This window comes from Lycium barbarum, chromosome 6, assembly GCF_019175385.1.
Source record: "Lycium barbarum isolate Lr01 chromosome 6, ASM1917538v2, whole genome shotgun sequence".
Lineage (NCBI taxonomy): Eukaryota > Viridiplantae > Streptophyta > Magnoliopsida > Solanales > Solanaceae > Lycium > Lycium barbarum.
The window spans coordinates 14,454,802-14,474,806 of record NC_083342.1 but is presented as its reverse complement, the minus strand read 5'-3'; the positions used below and the strand labels follow the sequence as shown (position 1 = coordinate 14,474,806).

Here is a 20,005-nt window from a genome sequence, read left to right as displayed (position 1 = left end):
GTAGACCCTCCAAAAGGACGATTTAAGAAAACATTTTTGGGTGATCCGACTTGGAGGGAAACAAACGGCATTATAAGTTTGGAATTTCGGAAAACTCCCAGCAATAAAAGTTGTAGATAATTGAATTATCTTTCCAACCATAGGTCGTGGGCCCTCATACGATATCGGGATCAAACGTTATGACCGTTTTACTGAACGAACAACCAGTCAGAAAATTTAACCCTGCGCGACCGCGCCCAAAGGGACGCGAACGCGCAAAAGGAGTTTATATTACCCTACGCGATCACGCCAGAAGGCAGCGCGAACGCGATGAGCAAGTTTCCAGTAGTTTCTGGCAGCTTTCAAACGTCATAAAAAGGGGCAAAACCCCCCTCATATTCAGATCAACACACAAAAAAAAACACCCCAAAAACTCTCCAAAAATCTGGAGAGTTCCCCCCAACTCCCCAACCAAAATTTTGCCCAAACCAGGTATAATTTCCCAATTCCAGTCCGGATAGCGTGTAGTTTTTGCTGCGGAATCATATGGCAGGCGGGTGATGCCCTAAATTTAGCATGGAAAAGTGGAGATTAAGCAATATTAAAGGGAGAAAGGTATGAATCTCTTTCTATTTGTGCTAATACCGGTTTATTTACGAAGAAAGCGTGATTAAATGATTGTATACTGAGTTAATTAATTATGAAAATTGGAAAACAGCGTGTAGGCTGTTTTATGAGATATTTTGGAGTTGGAAACATTATAATTGATGTTGGTATTGTTGTTGTTGTTGTTGGCTGCTGAATTAAAAATTTGGGCTAGGCATATAAACAGGGGAGATGCTGCCTGATTTTCGGCAGAATATAAAGTAGTATAATTTGAATTATGGTACAAGTGTAAGATGAAAAGGCTAACATTAGTGTGAATTATCTTAAATATAGACTTACAAGCTCGGACACATAAGCGTAGCTAATAGGACGTGGAACAGGTATGTTAAGGCTCGACCTTTTCCTTCTATGGCATGATCTCTATGTCGCAAGTTTACGAATGTTTTCATAGTCCCCTTATTTTCAAAAGTTAGAAGCCCATGACACCAAGGTATAAGCCTCTCCTTAATAGTTTACAAACTATTTTCCAAAATGCCCATATTTTTCAAAAAACCAAGTTTTAAGAAGTTGAAAGCTTTTATTCCTAAAACGACGAATATGATTCTTATAATGAAAATGATAATGCCAGACATGAGAAAATGTCTATGATGATGAGTATGTAATAACAGTTCCATGTTGGGAAATCCTAAGTTATGGGTTCGATACGAATATGAGAATATTGAGTTATTTCTTGATTCTCAATTTTACTCCTTGATAACGATTCTATTTTTTTTCAAAAACTTCAAAGCATATGATTCAACGTATTATGAAATTTATGATCCTATCTTATGTTATTTACTATTAGTCTCATCTTATATAATTGTTGTTCCTTCAAGGTGAGACATGACGACCATGATGATTCCATAATACAATTGGAGGTTAACGACCTTACGTCACTCCGATATGGACATGATTTTCTTTGGGCTCTCATGGATGTTGTTTATATGTTATAAGTATAAGTATATGTATATGGGGAAGATTGAAAAAGGGAAGGCGCTATAGACGCACAACCACCTGATCAATTGGAGTATGATACATGATATCGTCCCGGACGCGGGATGCCCGGACGCGGGATATATGGTTAAATGGATCGGAGCCGACGCCTCGGCAATATGATGTATTTTATTTTCTATATACATGAAAAGAAAAGTTTTCCAAGAAAGTAGAGTAATATATGCACATATGGATCGGGCTGCACGTTCCGCAGCGCTAAGTATGCATGGTATCCGCCAAAGGGCACTTACATGTACAGGTTATTTTTCTACCTCATGACATGCTCCACATTTCTCTTATGTCATTATCCCTGTTCTATATTTTTCGCATATTATTATTCATGTCTTACATACTCAGTACATTGCTCGTACTGACCCCTCTTCTTCGGGGGCTGCGTTTCATGCCGCGCAGGTGCACCCAGATGAGTTGAAGCTAATATAGAAGATATTCCAGCAGAGTTGGCAAGCTCCACTTGTTCCTGGACTGCTACCGAGTCAAAGTACATGTGCTACGATGTGTGATAAATGTTAGAGACTTTGCAGACAGAGTCGTGGGTATAGGATGTCGGTATTGTGAATGTCGTTTTATGTTATGTTATAAAGTCCATATGATAACAGATTATATTTGATTTGAGTACGATGAAAAAAATAAATTGAAAGCTTTACTATGTTTTCCACTCCTTATTGATGTAAGTCTAAAGAGGTTAAGTATGTAATAAGAGTCAGCGGGTTCGCTCGGCTCCGAGTATGGGGTCGGGTGCCCATCACACCCTAGTAAAGTAGGGGTGTGACATGCCCTTTCGATGAAAAACTTCAGAAAATTTGTGAAGCGAGCGACTACAGCGGATCAACAGTCGAAGGTTATAGTGGCCCAGCTCGATGATTTTGTGTGAGAGAGAGTGGGTGCTATTGTAGAGCTTGTGAGGTCGACAGTATCAGCTCGACAGGATGTCTTTGAAATCAGATTGACAGCATTGGAGATGGCTCGTCCGACCACTTCCACTGATGCTTTGAGGGCAGAATTAGATCAGCTTAAGGCTAATGTATTATTGTTGAACGCTCGTGACCCGAGCCTAGTAGCAGCCCTACCATCTGTTGCGGCAGAGATTGAGGAGGAGCTTTCAGTAGTGCAGTTAGTTGCACCCACAGCTGCGGATGGTCGGGGAAAGAGAAAGAGAGTAGTCCTTAATAAAGAGGAAGAGTTAGAGGAGGTGAGAGAGAGCACTCGCTTAAGGGGTCCGAGTCTCGAGGAGTAGCAGGTGGGGGAGGCCATTAGGAGATGTCTTATGAATAATCTTCCTTTCGGGACTAGGGGAGCCACCTCGAGCAGTGCTCCAGTTAGAGTGCCATTGCCACCGCCCCTTCCTACTCCAGTGCCAGCAGCTACGGGTACTACTATTGATGCTGCCACATATGCTGCTGCTGATGCAGCCACTGATACTACTGCTGGTGCGGTTGCACCACTTGATGCCTTGCAGACCGATGAGTTGCGACAGGAGCAGCGCGCCACAGGTATTCCTACTCCCTTGTTTTACTTTTACTGCATTGGGGACATTGCAGAGTTTTTTTAGTTGGGGATGGGAGTAGTTGATCTTTTTATTATGTATATATGTGTTTAGGACCCCCTCGGCTTTTCTTTTCCATGGTTCTTTTCCTGAGGGGTTTTATTTCTGTTGAACCTGGAATGTTTAGGTCGTATTTAGATAAAATAGAGTAATTTTGACTTATGTGGTGCTGGTTTGATTAACTTAAGGCTATCTTGTTATGATTTGAGAAAAAGCACCACCCTCCAAATTTTTTTGAAAACTTAGACTTGGTGGTTTTATTGACATGCATGCTTTCTTTTGTGACATTTAGATTATTGAGTTATCTTGTCTGCGGAATTTTAGCGGGGAGATAGGTATGTTGACATTTATGATGCCGTGTGTTAAGAGGTCTTGTAAATATATTCTCTAATTTATGTATGTAATCTCGAACTTGCTTGGTTGTTCATGCTTGTATTCTTAGGATAAGTGAAGATGTGAAATGATCTTAGCCTCATTTGTGTTAGGGACCCCTTTTCAGCCTAAATTTAAGCCTACATGTAAATAAATATCCCTTGTTAGACATTTTTTTAGCCTTAAACCTATTCTTTGACTAGCTGTAATAAGCCAATACCCGTTCTGAATATCCCTCTCTTTGCACCTAGTCCCTCCTTGGTACTAAAATGATAAGATTGAGGCTAAAAGCCTAAGTTGGGGGTGATAGGTGGAATAAGGGGAACATGAGGCGTAAGCCTAAAGTTGGGTAGAAGTGAATTGCCTAGTTAAAAGACATCGGTGTGGTAAGTGTAGAGAAAAAAAAAAGAAAAACAACAAACCAAAAAGGAAATATATTATATATATATATATATATATATATATATATATACCGAGGCAATGAAACGGAAAAATGGAAGAAAACAAAAAGGGCGAAAAATGTAAAAGAAAAGAAAAAGGTGTAGTGTTCAGGGAGAGTCAGTCACAGTTGTCCAAATATACATTCTACCCATCCCCGAGCCTATATTACAACCCTGAAAAAGTCCTAGTGTGATCACAGCCGAACAGTCCAAAGTCTAGGGCACTGAAAATAAGGGCAAGCCTATGGTATGTGCATGCGTAGTTGGAGAATTTCTTTGTGAGTGTGAGTGTTTCTCTTCTCCCTAGTCTTTTGTCCCATTTTGTGTGAACATATGTGTTGGGACATTCTTTGGTCTTTGTGAGGGAGGGCATGAGAATTTGTTAAGTGACTAGTTTCCCGTAAGTCTTGGTTCGTGAGTTCTATGGTTTCTGTGATAACTAGATGTCATTAATTGAAGCCTCATTGTTAGTTGCAATGAGTCCTTGATTGGCTTTGTCTTTCTTGGGGGGAGAGCCATTGTGGTACACGTGATATGCCGGAAGTTAATTGCCACAACCACTGTAGACAGTTTTACTTTGTGATATCGAGACATTTATAGGTTGAGTCTGTTAGTTGACTTCCTTGAGGACAAGCAAAGACTTTAAGTTGGGGGTGTTGATGTTCCGTGAAATTATGGCACATCTAATTCTTTTTAACTCTAAGTTTTACTTGTTTTCGAGTTAGTTTGATGTGTTTTGTGTGTTGTGCAGGTATTTCGAAGTTAGAATGCTCATCAGGTGAAAACAAGGATATTAAGTGTTCTGTACTGGTGTGCATTAAGTACGGACCGTCGACGACATGCAGAATTGCAAGGAGAGTTCTTACAGCTAAGGAAGATCGACGACATGCAGAGCTGGAAGATTGACGGGCCGTCAACATGTTCAACGGTCCATCGAGTTGCCTCGTCGACAAATATCCTGCAAAGTGTAAAGTTCCATCAGAGCAAAGACGGTTGAAGTCCTGCGAAGTGAAACTATATCATCAGATCGTCGTCATGCTCGTCAACATATCGATGACTGTCGAAGCACAAAGACGACCCGTCGAGTTGCAAGCCGACCTGGAACAGGATTAGGATTAATTATTCCGATTTTAGCTTGTATAAACACTTGTTTAGGTTTGATTTTTCAGACATCTGGAGTTTTAGACTTGTAGTAATTACTTTTGGGTTTTTATTACTTTTGAAGATTTTTCAGACAATTACATTCGTTTACTTTCAAGTTTTATTCGTAAGTTCAATACAAAATTCAATTATGCAATCTTCAATCTTTTATTGTTTTCTTGTTACCATGAATAGCTAAACACCTTTACTAAGGTTATGAACCCAAGGATGGGTGTTTGTGATTGATATACGCATAATGGATTGTTAGGGTTTATTTGTTCTTCGTTTTCATCATATAGTTAGTAGTTGCAGACATTAGCTAACGCCATAAACTTTAGTTTATTTGGGAAAATAACTAGGGTTAGGTAAGAACAAATAATAAGAACTCAAGGCTTTAAACCTTGTTTAATAAATTCACTTCGGAATGAGAGGAATTTACTAGGCATAATTAACCGTACTTCATGCATACTTTCTTATCTTTGAAAAAAGCAAAGAAAGAAATAATCTTTTCCTATTGGGAGATAGTCTAGATTCTCATACAGGTTAATTGCATCCATCCAAACGATCCATTAGAAGTATATCAAGATCGATACCCATGACCATACACTTTATCTGACGGGGACACAACTTTGGTTCTCTTTAATCATATATTTACAACTCTAAATTTTTGGTCACTTTAAATTAGTCCACAAACCAAAACTCCTATAAAACAATTTTTTCTGGAATACACCAGGACCGCAAGATTAGTATAATACTGTTTAGTAAACTTTTCACACCATATTCTTTGTGGGATTAGACCCCAACCTTGTTGGGTTACTATATTTAACATTGTCCGCTTTGCGCTATTAAAAGCTGTAATTTGAGCGTATCACTGCCACATCCCACATTCTATAAGAAGCCAACTCTACTGATTCTTTATCAGAAGCATGCATTACCCTCAAAGCACGGCCCGTTCGATCTATAAAGTCTTGGGGATCCTCCTTCGGGATTGACCCCGTGAAGACCGGAGTATCCAAATTAAGAAAATCACGAATGCGGGAACAGACAGACTTATCCGGAAGGTCAGCCTACCACTGAGTCTGAGCGACTACCAATCTGGTCAATAACTGGACTGTATCTCGCAAGTCCTGATTTGGAGCAACAGGGGGAGGAGCTGGGGGTTGAGGAGCCAGAGGGACTGGAGCCCTACCATGCTCTTATACAGCTGGAGGAATAGAAGTAGCATGTGAGGGAGTGGCGCTCTGAGCCTCGCTATGTCCTAACTCAATCGAGGGTACTCGGCTAGTGCCTTCCCAGCAGTGCCCAGCATTTTACTGAATTTCTTTTTTCTCGGAGACATCGCTGAATATTAAATAGGATAAAGATTAAATAGATTCATTCTTAACTTGGCTCTATCATATGATATAGATCATGAAGAAAAGTGACTTCCTAAATGCCCCGTAGCCTCCTGGCTATAGATATGGTGCACGACATACCGATAACCAGGACTCTACTTGACACAGCTCATAGACATCCCTAGGATTGACTTGCTCTGATACCAAGTTTGTCACACCTCGACGAGAAGCATGACGGGCATCGACTTATAGGTCGGATACCACCTGGCGTAATAGTTACCACAATTATCATATAACTGTTATTCGATATAATGTGACTCAAACATGACTCGAAGAACACCTACATGCAGAAAAGGCCCAAATACAGAAATATGCAATGATCCAACACACACACACACACACACACACACACATATATATACACACACACACATAAGCGAGTCGACAAGGCCGCTACAATATCATAATTGTCATAAAGCCGGCAAGGCTATCAGGAGTATATCAAACCCAAAACAAGGCCAACGAGGACAGACATGACATCTACATACATTATAGAAGAACCTTGAAACTCCGAGGACATGCATGATATATATATATATATATATCATAACGTACCCGGCCTTTTCAAGACTCGGTGTGGAGCGTACCCGGCCCCAATGAGACTCGGTATGAAACGTAACCGGCCACAATGCGACTCGGTGTAATACCCAACTGATCAGTGGTTACAAAATAGGTATCGTACCCGGCCGACTATAGCGCGGCTCGGTGTAGTAACATAATATATACGTAATGTATACATATATATATATATATATATATATATATGTATATAGATATTGCTTGAAGGTCTCATAAAAGTAACACATGGGCCTTCCTTTTGGAGTGATGTACGGTCAATAACCTCCGAATAACACTACAGAAATCAATCCACATCCAGAACCTTTTAATGAGGCCAAATAATCGAGACAAGAGTCTTACTAACATAGCTAGGACATTATAAATGAAGCATAAGACATTAGAATAGAGACTCAGTGTGAAACGTACCCGGCCACAAGAGTCTACCCAGCCTTTTCAGGACTCGGTGTGGAGCGTACCCGGCCACAATGAGACTCGGTGTGAAACGTACCCGGCCACAATGCGACTCGGTGTAATACCTAACTGATTAGTGGTTACACAATAGGTGTCGTACCCGGCCGACTATAGCGCGGCTCAGTGTAGTAACATAATATATACGTAATGTATACATATATATATATATATATATATATATATATATATATATATATATATATATATATATATATATATATTGCTTGAAGGTCTCATAAAAGTAACACATGGGCCTTCCTTTTGGAGTGATGTACGGTCAATAACCTCCGAATAACACTACGGAAATCAATCCACATCCAGAACCTTTTAATGAGGCCAAATAATCGAGGCAAGAGTCTACTAACATAGCTAGGACATTATAAATGAAGCATAAGACATTAGAATAGAGTAAATTTGTTATGGAATGTTCATAGTCAAGTTCTAGTTGGATTCGTGCTAAAGGAAGAGAGAAACGAACACCTTACAAACCTTAATTCGTCGAGCCGCTACTTAAAAGAATTCCTTATTTCGAAGTCCTCTTGTCCTTTTCCCCTACACAGCGATATACGACCTTAGTTAGGCCTTATTTGCTCGTATACCAACGCATATGTGGTGAATCTTTGAGACTATTTGATTTGGGGTTAAGGGGATTCGGCCAGCATTTCCTCTGTTTTTACTACGTTCCCATGTTCTCAACAACAACCAAAACCAACATCAAAGGCGTTTGATCTAATTCCATATTCATATAATTCCATTAACAACATCCCATAAAAGGGTTTTGCCATCTTTCGCCCAATTAGGCTTAACATCCGACAATCTAACAAATATAACTTCATATTAATCAAATTCTTCGATTATAGAGAAGGAATTATCCTTAATTGTGTTAATTAGTACTTGCTACTGGTTTGGACCCGAGATACACTTTTCCCACAGCAATGTAAAGATGAAATCCAAGCTCACAACGTTACTCCCACTTCCCGAGCCTAGTTGGATTAAAGATTGTAACACTTATCGTGGAGATTGGTGTAAAATCATTAGGAGACTGTGAATATATGCTATGATGCTTCTAGACCTGGAGGATTATGGTGGGAATAACATAATAGGGGTATATATACTTGTTTATGTCGGTTGCCACCACCTCAATTAGACGGCAAGCTCGATGGTACCATCGTTATTCGACGGTCCGTCGACTTGCAACCGTCGAGTTGCACAGAGGAATCGTACAATTTTGTACGAGCCGTATCTTCCACCATACTTCTCGGATATGCGATCTGTCAATTGCATTGAAGATAAGACTCTCTGAACTTCAATTTACATAGGTTATGCGTTCCGTAACTCCTTATATACTAGGAGATATACCTCCTCAAAGTTGTACCAAAATTTCTGTCCAGAATTTTGCCAAATCTTCCCCACGTTTCGAAAAACTTAGTTCCTTTGAGTCGCTTGATCCCGGAGCCTTTGGATACATGTTTAACACTTGCTAAAAGCATTCCTTGACCTCTTGAGAGTTTCATGGCCTCTCCGGTCTTACGTCGAGGAATACGTAACGTGCTTAGTTTCTCTAAGGGCGATATGTAACATACATGGTGGCAAGGAGCTGGAGTACGACTACACATTCATGGACTTCGACATGTTTGAGAGCCAAGATGTAAGTGTTTAAAATAATTATTTTAACAAATTAAAATACTTATACTAGTTATTAGGATCCAGCTCCAGCTCCAGCTCCAGCTCCCGCACCATCTACAACTCCGGCTCCGGGGCCCACTCAGGAGCCCGCTCGGGAGACCGCTGAGTAGCCAGCGCAGGAACCCGCTCGGGAGACGGCTAAGGAGCCAAATCAGGAGCCCTCTCAGGAGCCCGTTGACACACAAGTTTGATTTTTTACCAAAAGATAATGTAATAATTAAATCTAAATTAAAATTAATACTAATTTTTTATATGTTATTTCAGGTTCATCCTTCTGCGCATGTGGAGCCGTTTCCTGATGAGATGGATCGGTCTCCTGATGTTGATGAGATTCTGACCATACATAGTGCACGTAGACCCCTATAAGAAGCATATTATGTTCAAGTGCGCAAGGAAGGGAAGGAAGGATGATCATGACATAGAGCATCCTATTATTAAGAGGAAGGATAGGGATGGTGATGATGGTGAGGGTAGTGGGGGTGGTGGGGATCGCCTTAGGCCTCGGGTTACTCTAAAGGCTCCTGGGACCTAAGGTTACTGTAAAGGCTCCCACATGTGGGACCCATTACAAATTGTGTTTATGTAAATTGTACATTTAATGTTAATATTATATTGTTTTGTTTTATTTTCTTAATGATAATTAGTTATCTTAGTCTTTATTATCCTAAATAATTAATAAATTAATTATGAAAAATATCTCGACATATTCGAAATAAAGTAATGCCTTGACTAAATAATAAAACGCGTAAATCAAAATCTTATAAAATAAAACACTTAAACCTAACGATAACAAGTTTCCAAACAAAACTTACTTCAGGGCACTTTAAAACCCCTAAAACAACGACCCAAACGTTTAGGTATACTTGATGTATTGATCCTACATTATTGTTCGCAGAAAAAAATATCATATTCTATATAAAATATTGATATTTTGGAGTTTTGAGACCTGACTAATCTTTGATCAAAGTATAGAAAAAACATGAATTTCAAAACTTTGAAATTATACAAAGTGTGGAGAAAATAAAACTAACCCGTATTGCACATAAAATCAATGCACAATTAACTGTAGCCGTCATTAACTACTATTGTGCACTAATTTTGTGTGCAAAAGGCACTTTTGTAACTTTTGTGTGTGTGTGGGTTATTTTGGATCATAATTCCACTTTTTGGATCATTTAAATTGCGAACTCAAACTATCATTCCATCCAAACTCTTCATAGAGTACAGACTAAAAACATTTAAACTGCAGGCACTACTTTATGCCACCTTTTTTGGGAGTGTTGAAGTGTGTGATGATTTAATCAAAATGCTTAAATTATTACTCTCCCCGTTTTAATTTATTTGTCTTTTTTTTAATGCATTTAAAAAAATGTCTTTTTTCTTTTTTGACAACTCTTTTATTTTAACTTCTACATGACATCTTTTAGATCACAAGATTTAACGAAATTTTGATATATTTTACATATCTTAAGTTTAAGATCACAAGATTTAAAAATATTATTTTTTATACTCCATACCAAGTCAAACTCAGAGAAACAAATTGAAACGGAGGGAAAACTTAATTAGTAAGAAAATATACTTTCAATTATTTAATTATATTATATTTCACGACGTACTCTTTTCATAAACCCAGTTTAAGAAATTACTCTTAAAGGGATAGTAGATTCCAAACTCATAATTTCAAATTTATAATGTGTTCAAGCTAAAAATATCAGAGGTTAAACCCACGAGATTAAATCCTGGCTTTTGAGGTTGATTCTTTTTCTTGGGCTAAACACATTACAATGTTTTTTTTTTCTTTTTGAGAGGCAACGATGAGATTTGAACAGAAAGATTGTCCGCGTGACCTATACACTATCTTGAATAATTTGACCACCTCATATAAAAACGTAAACTATAAAACATTACTCTATGTTAATATTTAATGTTGAGTCCCACATAGGCTCATTAGGTATGCGATTTTCTCTTTATATGGTGTTGGATAATTCTCACCTCATAAATTAGCTTTAGGGTTGAGTTACACACAAGTTATTTTTAGTATTTAATTATATTACTTCATCTGTTTCAATTTATGTGAACTTATTTGACTGAACATGAAGTTTAAAAAAAAACTTTTGAAATTGTTGTGTAAAATGAGGCATCTATATTTTGTGTGGCTATAAATCGAATGTATAAAGATAAATTATTTTCAAGTATGAAAAAAGGTCATTTATTTTTTGCACAGATCTAAAAAAAATTAGGTTCACATAAATTAGATGGGAGGGAGTATAACTCAACATGGAGCAAAAAACTCTGCGCGCTAATGTTACAGAGAAAGGAAAAGACAGTATTTATACTGCTCGTGGTCTTGTCAATAGATCTTCTTTGACAAGTACTACTCGTATGCAAATGATTGTTAACAGAATTAGACAATTCAGATATTTCGCTATTACCAGTCTACAGACTGTTAACAGAAACCATCAGTTTAAGTGACACTCCAATATTATTTAACTCTTTACAAGGTACAAACTAAACAGTTAAACTACAGGCACTATCCTGCGCCACGTTTTATTGAAGCAAAGAACTCTAAAAGACAAGACAATTCTACTTGCATGGAGATAATGCAAAGTGACTATTAGTATAGACTACGAGTTTAAGTAATATACACAGTCTGTTTAGAATGTTTTTACACCATCAAGTCATCTTTACTTGTTATAGCAGGTAACGTAACATATCTTATTTCACGTTTTCAAATCTCACATTATAAGGAAGGTTATCTCTGTATATAATGACTTGATGGTGTAAAAAACTATTTACAAAGACCATAGATAAAACTTAAACTCCTAGACTTAAAGTGGGAGATGTATTCTGGTCCTTGAGGCCATCGGTTATGGGAAAAAGTGGTAGGGTTTTGAGGGGTCTATTGACACAACAAGCTAAATTATTAGGACTAATGTTCATCATCACGATCCAATCTTTTCCATATGGTCTTATCATGCAATTTTCCATATTCTCAGCTGGTCTTGAGAGATCCATTGAATATAGGTAAGTCATTACTTGAGATGATGCATCTATGATGCCACCCTATAACACACCAAAAAGAGTGTTAATTAAGAAAATACATGAAGTGAACAAATAAGATATAAAACCAAGAGCTTGAAAGTATAAATACACTGAAGTACCTAAGTAACTATGGAAGTCACATATTGCATGGTTCGTAGCAAATAATACAAGAATTTCTCTCTCTCTCTCTCTCTTTTTTATTTGATGGAATGCTAGAGTTTTCAGTTTTTTAAGTCAAAGCAACCTCATGTTCATTTGTTTAAAAATTTGAGCAAGTTGCTAGGAATTTACAAAAGAATCTGAGTATATAATTCCAAACTATAATACAATGAGGGAAAAGACCACGACAATATATATGACCTCTTTGAAAATCCTTTCATAACCAATGAGAGACTGAAGTACTTTCTATCATCATCTTGTACGTATAACTCAATTATTATTGTTTACATGATTGGAAACATGCTTTTTGAAAGATTGAAAAGTGGACTTGAAGTGAAAAGAGATATAGAGAGTAGGCTCAACAAGTTAATGGTGAATCTAGAGATAATTAACAGAGAGAGAACTACAGAGCGATAGAATCCTATAGAAATGATTGTGAAAACGAGTTTATCAAAACTTGGTTCTAATATCCCATGAAAGTGTCACGACCCAATTCGCGAGTCGTGGTGGCACCTACACTATCCCTCCGAGTAGGCGAACCACATTACTAATAACAAGTAAAATAAGCGAAAAAATAAATAAGAATAAGTTATCAAGTCTTAAATGCTTATCATAACTAGAAATGTCACGACAACCTCAAAATCTGGTCAAAGGGTACAAGAGCGCTAACATAGTACGGAATAGAAGTCTGAAAATACCCAAAGGCTACATATTGTCTGTCGATTACAAAAACAGAAATAAATAGAGGAGGTTCTTCAGGGGCCACGGATGACCAAGTAGCTCACCCTGAATGACTGAAAAATGTCACCCTCGCGTATCAGCCACGGGGTGTAGAACTGGAACCTAGATCGTACTCTGCACTCAACAAAAGTGCAGCAAGAGTAGTATCAGTACAACACTTGTACCGGTAAGCATCATAGACCGACAATGATTAGATAACACATGAAGAAGTCGAAACCAACAAGTAGCATATAGAGCAAACAGGTATGGTCACATATCATATACAAGTAAAGTGTAAAGGAATCATGAAATCAACCAAGACAGATATAATTCACTAAATGATCAGTCAAATGTATGAGTGGATGAATGCAATGCAATGCAATGCAATGCAATAGTCACCTCTCTCACTCCACTCTCGTACACACATGCTAAGGGAAGTGCCTTAAAGCCATGACCCATGGGGGACCCACGAAGTCCATGTACCACTCGTGCTTTCCGGCACAAACCTCGGAGGCTATTAATCATTCTCAATCTCCGGCAAAGACCTCGGAGTCTCTCTGTCACTCTCCATCTTCGACAAAGATCTCAGAGTCTCTCAATCACTCACCTCACCAATCATCACAACAATAATATGGAAAGCATGCCATGCATGATATCAGTCTCAACAATATCACCAATATAAATCAACAAGTACAAGTCATATTACTGTCCACTGTTCAATTATCAATATTACCATTCCTTTTCATGTGATGAGTGAACTAGTATGTGACGAAGATACAAGCAAGTGATAATCACAAAAATAACACATTTGGCAACAAGCCCACATAACAGCTGACAAAACCAACCTAATTGGAATTCACCTCCACTTCATGCCCGAAGGCCTATCATGCTATCCCCGTCACTTTCTACAACTACATACGATTCTCTAATCAGAGTCTAACTAAAGTAGACCGTAACCTACCTCAATGCCGAGTGGGTGCCACGAACAATCAAACTAATGCCTCCCCTTTGCGTAGAGCCTCTGAACGATTAAAAGCTATAAAATATGCGATCTACGTTAGAATACGAATCTAAGAACACCCATATTGCTATATTTATATTCGAAACCCAAAAACGCACCCCAAAAAGTGGCATTTGGCCCACAAGGGCAAGATTGTAATTTTATTGAAAAACTGGCATACAATAGCCCAAGCTTATGATTCTCAACAATCATTGAAATCCGATCACGAATCGATGTTCAATTCCACATTTTACTTGAAAACTCGTTTCCATGGAAAACCCACCAATTTCTATATACCATTATTTTATTGAATTTTTGAAATATCAAGAATATGAAACATAATGGACAATATAAAAAAATCTGATCCAAACACACAATATAGATGAAAGCATTTACAGATTAAGATAAAAACGTAATTTAATATATTGAACAAGGACTTCCATTATGTACATAGTAGTAGTACACAAGCTTTTGCATACTTAATGAAGAAAAAGATTGCTAAATAGACCTCAAGCAATTGCCAAAAACGTCTTCGTCAACCGAGGAAAAGCTCAACAAGCAGTAGCTCAACATTATAAAGTCATAAAAAAATAGTCAAGTCATTAAAATAGTGACTCTAGACCACGGTGCATTCATGAAACAGATCAAAGGAAACATGCACAAAAAGGAAATTCTAACGTACATATATATCATCCAAGAAATCCAACATCAATACTCAGTTATATTTCACATGATATTAAACAATTGAAATATATAATATGAACTAAACCAAAGTAAAGAAATGGACCTTTATCTAATGAAGGAAGATGGAGAATTTACTGGTGTTTTCAGTGAAATAGCTACTATCGCACTGCTTTCTATTCTGGGTGTAGTGTGTGTTTAGATAATGTTATGGTGAGTGTCTATAGGCAGAAAATGGTCGGTTTTAAGGGCTGGTTGACATGGTAAAGATGATGTTTCAATGGTAGCCCTTTGGTGATGATTGAAGAGGAAGATGAGTATTTTTGTGGATGTTGCGGCTGATTTATGTGTGTGGGTCCATCCCTTTTTTTTTTTTTTGATATGATTTAAAAGTGCAAACCCTATTAACTTTAATCCATTTTATATGGCCATGTAACATGGGGTAATAAATAAATTATGGGCTTGGCCCATTAATCACCAACTAAAATAATTGTTCAAAGTAACCTTTTTACTCGATCAATACGTATCAGGTAAAAATTGACCCATTTAGTAAATTACATTACTCGCCAACTTATACCTTATAAAAGTGCAAATAAAATTCCTATGAATAAGCGATTAACACATTAAATAAATATATTCCAAAAATTACCCATCAATTATATAACCGTGCCCCTTTCCCCACAAGTTAAGAATACCATTTAAGGCTACGGAAAGGGTATTATAACGAAAAAGAGTCCAAAAGTGCTGAACGACCAAACGGGTCGTTACAGAAAGAATCTAACCATCTAGCCTAAAATCTCAACGCTTTGAATAGAATGACCAAGATATCATAAACCCTATTTAAAAATTTACACAATCAAAGAGGGATGAGTGTATTCCCTAACATAATCAAATACTCCCTGCATCCCATATTACTTGGCCACATTACTAAAATATATGTCCCAAATTACTTGTTCATTTACAAAATCAAGATAAAATTAATTAAATATTTCTCATCTTACCCTTAGTATTAACTGTTCTTGAAAATAGTCAATATTGATTAGAATGTATTTATTGGAGAGAGATAGGGATAAGGTAGTAAAATACATCTTTTATTTATAATTTCTCAAGGGGTGTGGAAAAGAGAAAGTGACCAAGTAATATGGAACAGAGGGAGGACTATTACTTTTTTTGCTTTTTTTCTTTGTGTATGTGGGTGTGGGGGCAAGCTTTCTTGTAGATAAGCTGACTAGCTCCTGAAATAGTTTCCTCATGCAGAATGAAACCAAAAAAAAAAATTATAATACTACAAGTAGTAATATTTTTGTGTATTTCCCTACCTCTTGAAGAAGTCCAGTAGATGTAAAAGGGCATATTTGCTTAGCACCACAAGAAGAATATTGAGGGTGCTGATCAGTAGGGCAGTGATAGAGCTCATTTGTGTTTGTGTTATAGGAATTATTAGTAGTAGTAGTTCTATGAGCATCAATGGGATATTGAGCTAAAATTTGTTGTTGGTTCATTTGGGCAAGGAGTTTTTTCTTAAGCTTCTGCCTGTCCCTAGCTTTGTGGTTCTGAAACCAATAAAACACATTTTTCCCCTCAATTTTCCCAAAAGAAGACAAATGGGCAGTGATACTTTGTATTTGTGTAGCGTTTGGGTTCCTTAAACCTTTCCTATACATTTCTTCCAAGAACATAAGTTGTTCTGGAGTTGGACTCCACCTTGTTGGTCTTGTCATTTTTTCACTTTTCAGAAGTGACATTTTTTTTTTTTTTTTTTTGCCTCTTTTTTCTTGGGGTTTGGGTAAAATAAACTGATTAAACTGTATGGAGAGTGAGGTTTTAATAGGTATATAGAGAGGAAAATTTGATGGGAGAAATTGAAGATGGAGAAGATACCTAATGGAGGGAGTGTCCATTGGGGTTGTTTGGAATTAATCATAATATAATTTATTGAGGGACTGAATAAAATGTGCACCAATTACACCAAAGAAAATAGAAAAGTTAGGGTCATTAATTTCACCGTTGGTCCTCTCTATAGTTACGTACTACCTATAGGAAAAAAAAACAAAAGTTATCGTTTGACAAATTTGACAGTTTGCAGTGTTATTGTTTAAGGGAGGATGAAGAATATGGACTCATTTAATGTTCATATTATACTTTTTAACAAAGGGGCCTAGACTTTGGTGTAAATTTTAGTTCAGATATAAAGTATACTGTAAAACTCTTATCTCACGAAAAAGAATTCAGAGTGCATTTTATCCAAGTATTCTTAATCTTTTTTTTTCTTTCCCTTAAAGGACTTTCTTTTAAAGAAAATTCATCGCATAGGAGATGACTATCTTTTAAAGAAAATTCATCACATAGGAGATAGTGGAAGAGGCACAGGAAAAGAAGGGGAACAATGAGAATTTGAATCAACAGTTATGGTGCGAAAAACTCGAAGAAAATGAGAAAACGGTCTCTCAAATTTGAGGATACGTTCAAAATGTTCTCTTAAATATACTTCTGAGCAGTTTTGATCCTTTAAATTTGTCAAATGCGAATACTTTTCGTCTCCGTCAAATATTTCACAAACTTTGATTTTTGATTTAGCGAAAACTATGAAAAAAAAAGATTTAAAATGAACTCACATTTGGAGGTGTAGTTTTGTAGTTTCTTTTTTTATACTTTTTGTCTATTTGGATGTTGCGGTTTCGGTGATTTTATAGGACTTTCCTGAGAAGATTTGTCAAAAAGACCACTTCTAAGTTTTAATTTGCACTGTGGTCACTCATGTTCTTTTTCAATTATTTTTCAGTATTATGGGTTTAGAAAAATGGGAATGGGGTACTTTTCATAATTTTAAAAACATTGAAAGTTTTAAGTTACACACATAAGTCCAGTTGACTTCTAATAAAATACACAAACACCCTTTCTCTCTCATCCGTCCCTTTCTCTTCTTTATTTTGCTTTCTAGCTTAGAACTCTCAAACTTCCACCTCTCCCCCAAGCTCCAACATGCCTTGATCGTCGTAAACAGGTAATTTCTTTAACTCTACAACTCCGTCGGAGCATTTTGAGCTCCATATTGCCCTGATTTTTTTTCGACCTTGATAAAAATCTGGGTTCATAAAGATCTGCTTTTTTTGAAAATCTTTGTTGTTTTGCCTGTTTTTCATCGAAATGTGTGTTATTTATGCTTATTTTGCTTGTTTCGATCTTTGTTTTTCTGTTTTTTGCTTTTTTAAATTATATATGGTCTATTAATAGACTTTTGTTCGATTATTGTTGTATCGTGGTTGATCAACATCTCTATTGTTTGTATATAGATAGTATAAATGCCTAGGTTAGAGGCAGAGGAGAAAAAATACTCCCCCGTTCTTGTGCTATGGTTGAAACTCGTTCTAATGCGAATCGTAAGGATAAAAATAGAAGAGGTGAAGAACTTAGCCGAGATAGAAAAAGAAAAAGAAGTGCAGAAGCTAAGCGTGCATCCCACTCAAACCCCATTGATGAGTGTAGTATTGATGGAGAGGACAGGGCGATTAAGAAAGGGGAAGAATTCTACACAAAGGTTACTCGAAAGAAGAAGATTACATCAGACAAGATATTGTCGGTGATAAGAGGGCCTAGATTAAATAAAGAAGAAAAGCTGAAATGATGTCTTGTGTGGTTTCTCCCTACAATTTTGATGGCCAAAGATGTGTCCAGGGGTGTGGACGCTGATTGGTTTAAAATGGTTGACGATTTGGAATTCTTCCAGTGCTATCCTTAGGGAAAGGAATCCTTTGAACTCACCTTGGAATACTTGATGGACAAGGTAGACATTCCCAGGCACTACCAAACCCATCTTGATAAGAAGACTCCATCATATGCTCTCTACGGCTTCCCCTAGACATTCATGGTACATGTTATAAACCACTGGTGTAGTAGATTATAGACTGTGTGTTATTTATTTTTACACTCAGTGATTATTTTATGTTATTATAGGTCTGGACTTATGAAGCTTTCCCCGCACTTGGACTGCATGCTAGCAAATCAAATGAGGTTCCTCTGCCTATTCCTACGATTCTTAGGTGGCACACCACAAAAATGGAGCGATTTACTGAAGGAGATCCATTTAGTATTAGAAGGGAAATTTCACAGGTATAAATTTGTAGTCTATTATCAATGTTTTGGCAAAAATATAAACTAAATGATAATGTTTTTCATATTTGTAGGTTGTGCACCCTTACATCATCCCCACAATGCGTGAGATGGAGCAGGACTACATGAAAGACTTCTTGGCATTTGATGATGAGGTTGATGATCCCATCATAGATAAATTGAAGATTGAATTGGAAGGTGTGACCGTATTGGCTACACCAAAGATTGGCTCAAAGGCTCCTAGTAGGTTGAGAAAGCAGCCCAAGGAGAATTCTAATGAGGATACTTATCATGCCTCGAAGCGTCATAGTAGGTTTGAAAAGGATTCCAAGGAGCCCTCATATGATGTGGAAGATATTAAATCTGAAGATTTTGGTGGTAATATTGGCACTGAGACTTCTAGGGGTCGTGCCACACCACGTGGGGGGCCTTCAATGCCGATAGAGAATGTGGAACTACAACAGCGTTTGGTGAAGATGGAGGAGTCTCTGAATGTTGTTCTCACTTATGTGGAGGCAGAAAATTTTAGAAAGAGCGAGAAGGCGAAGAAGAAGAATCAGGAGACTGCCAAAGAGAAAGGTGAACTTTTTGAATTTTTTTATTCTAATTGTGTTGTATACGATTTGCATTCTTCTTAATTATGTCCAAAAAATGTAACATAAGCACTTGTGGACCCATCTGCTATCAACAAGGTGAATGTAGGTGTTGAGCTCCCTAGACCAGCTGCTCAAGCTGAGACCGATGAGCTCACTAGACCAGCTGCTCAAGCTGAGAAGGCAGCAGATGTCTCTGTGCCAACTGCCCAGGTTAATGAGAAGATCGCTAGTGCTAATCTTGAGAAGGTTGAGGGCCCTAGACCAACTTCTGAAGTCGAGAAATTTGAGAAGGCTTAGGTCGAGAAGGTTGAGATCTCTATGCTAGCTGCTCAAGATGAGAAAGCAGCAAATGTCTCTACTAAGGTTGAGGCCAGTCAAGCTGATGTTGAATTTGACCTTGAAAATTTTGTGTCGGGCGTCCTCGCCCAGAGTAATGGTTCTTGAGACAACTAATT

General features: G+C 37.5%; 1 protein-coding gene across 2 annotated transcripts; it reads right to left on the bottom strand.

The window, feature by feature from the left end:
• Nucleotides 1–13,047: 13,047 nt before the first annotated feature.
• LOC132599583 (WUSCHEL-related homeobox 3-like) lies at nucleotides 13,048–16,788 on the bottom strand. Of its 2 annotated transcripts, none has more exons than XM_060312909.1 (2): nucleotides 16,164–16,788; nucleotides 13,048–13,298 (listed from the first exon to the last, which is right to left on the bottom strand). In XM_060312909.1, exons 1-2 carry the CDS (start codon nucleotides 16,743–16,745, stop codon nucleotides 13,287–13,289), a joined length of 594 nt encoding a protein of 197 aa, XP_060168892.1. In that variant the 5' UTR covers nucleotides 16,746–16,788; the 3' UTR covers nucleotides 13,048–13,286. The 2 variants fall into 2 exon arrangements, with proteins under 2 accessions (XP_060168892.1, XP_060168891.1); XM_060312908.1 differs by lacking the exon at nucleotides 13,048–13,298 and adding an exon at nucleotides 13,779–14,199.
• Nucleotides 16,789–20,005: the final 3,217 nt, after the last annotated feature.

Bases quoted from the DNA above. Each gene is read 5' to 3' on its own strand.
- LOC132599583 (XM_060312908.1), bottom strand. From the start codon at position 16,745: ATGGACACTCCCTCCATTAGGTATCTTCTCCATCTTCAATTTCTCCCA. The intron at 14,200-16,163 runs GTAGGGAAATAC...CATATTTTATAG, and splicing joins CTACTGGACTTCTTCAAGAG to CTTTTAATCGTTCAGAGGCT.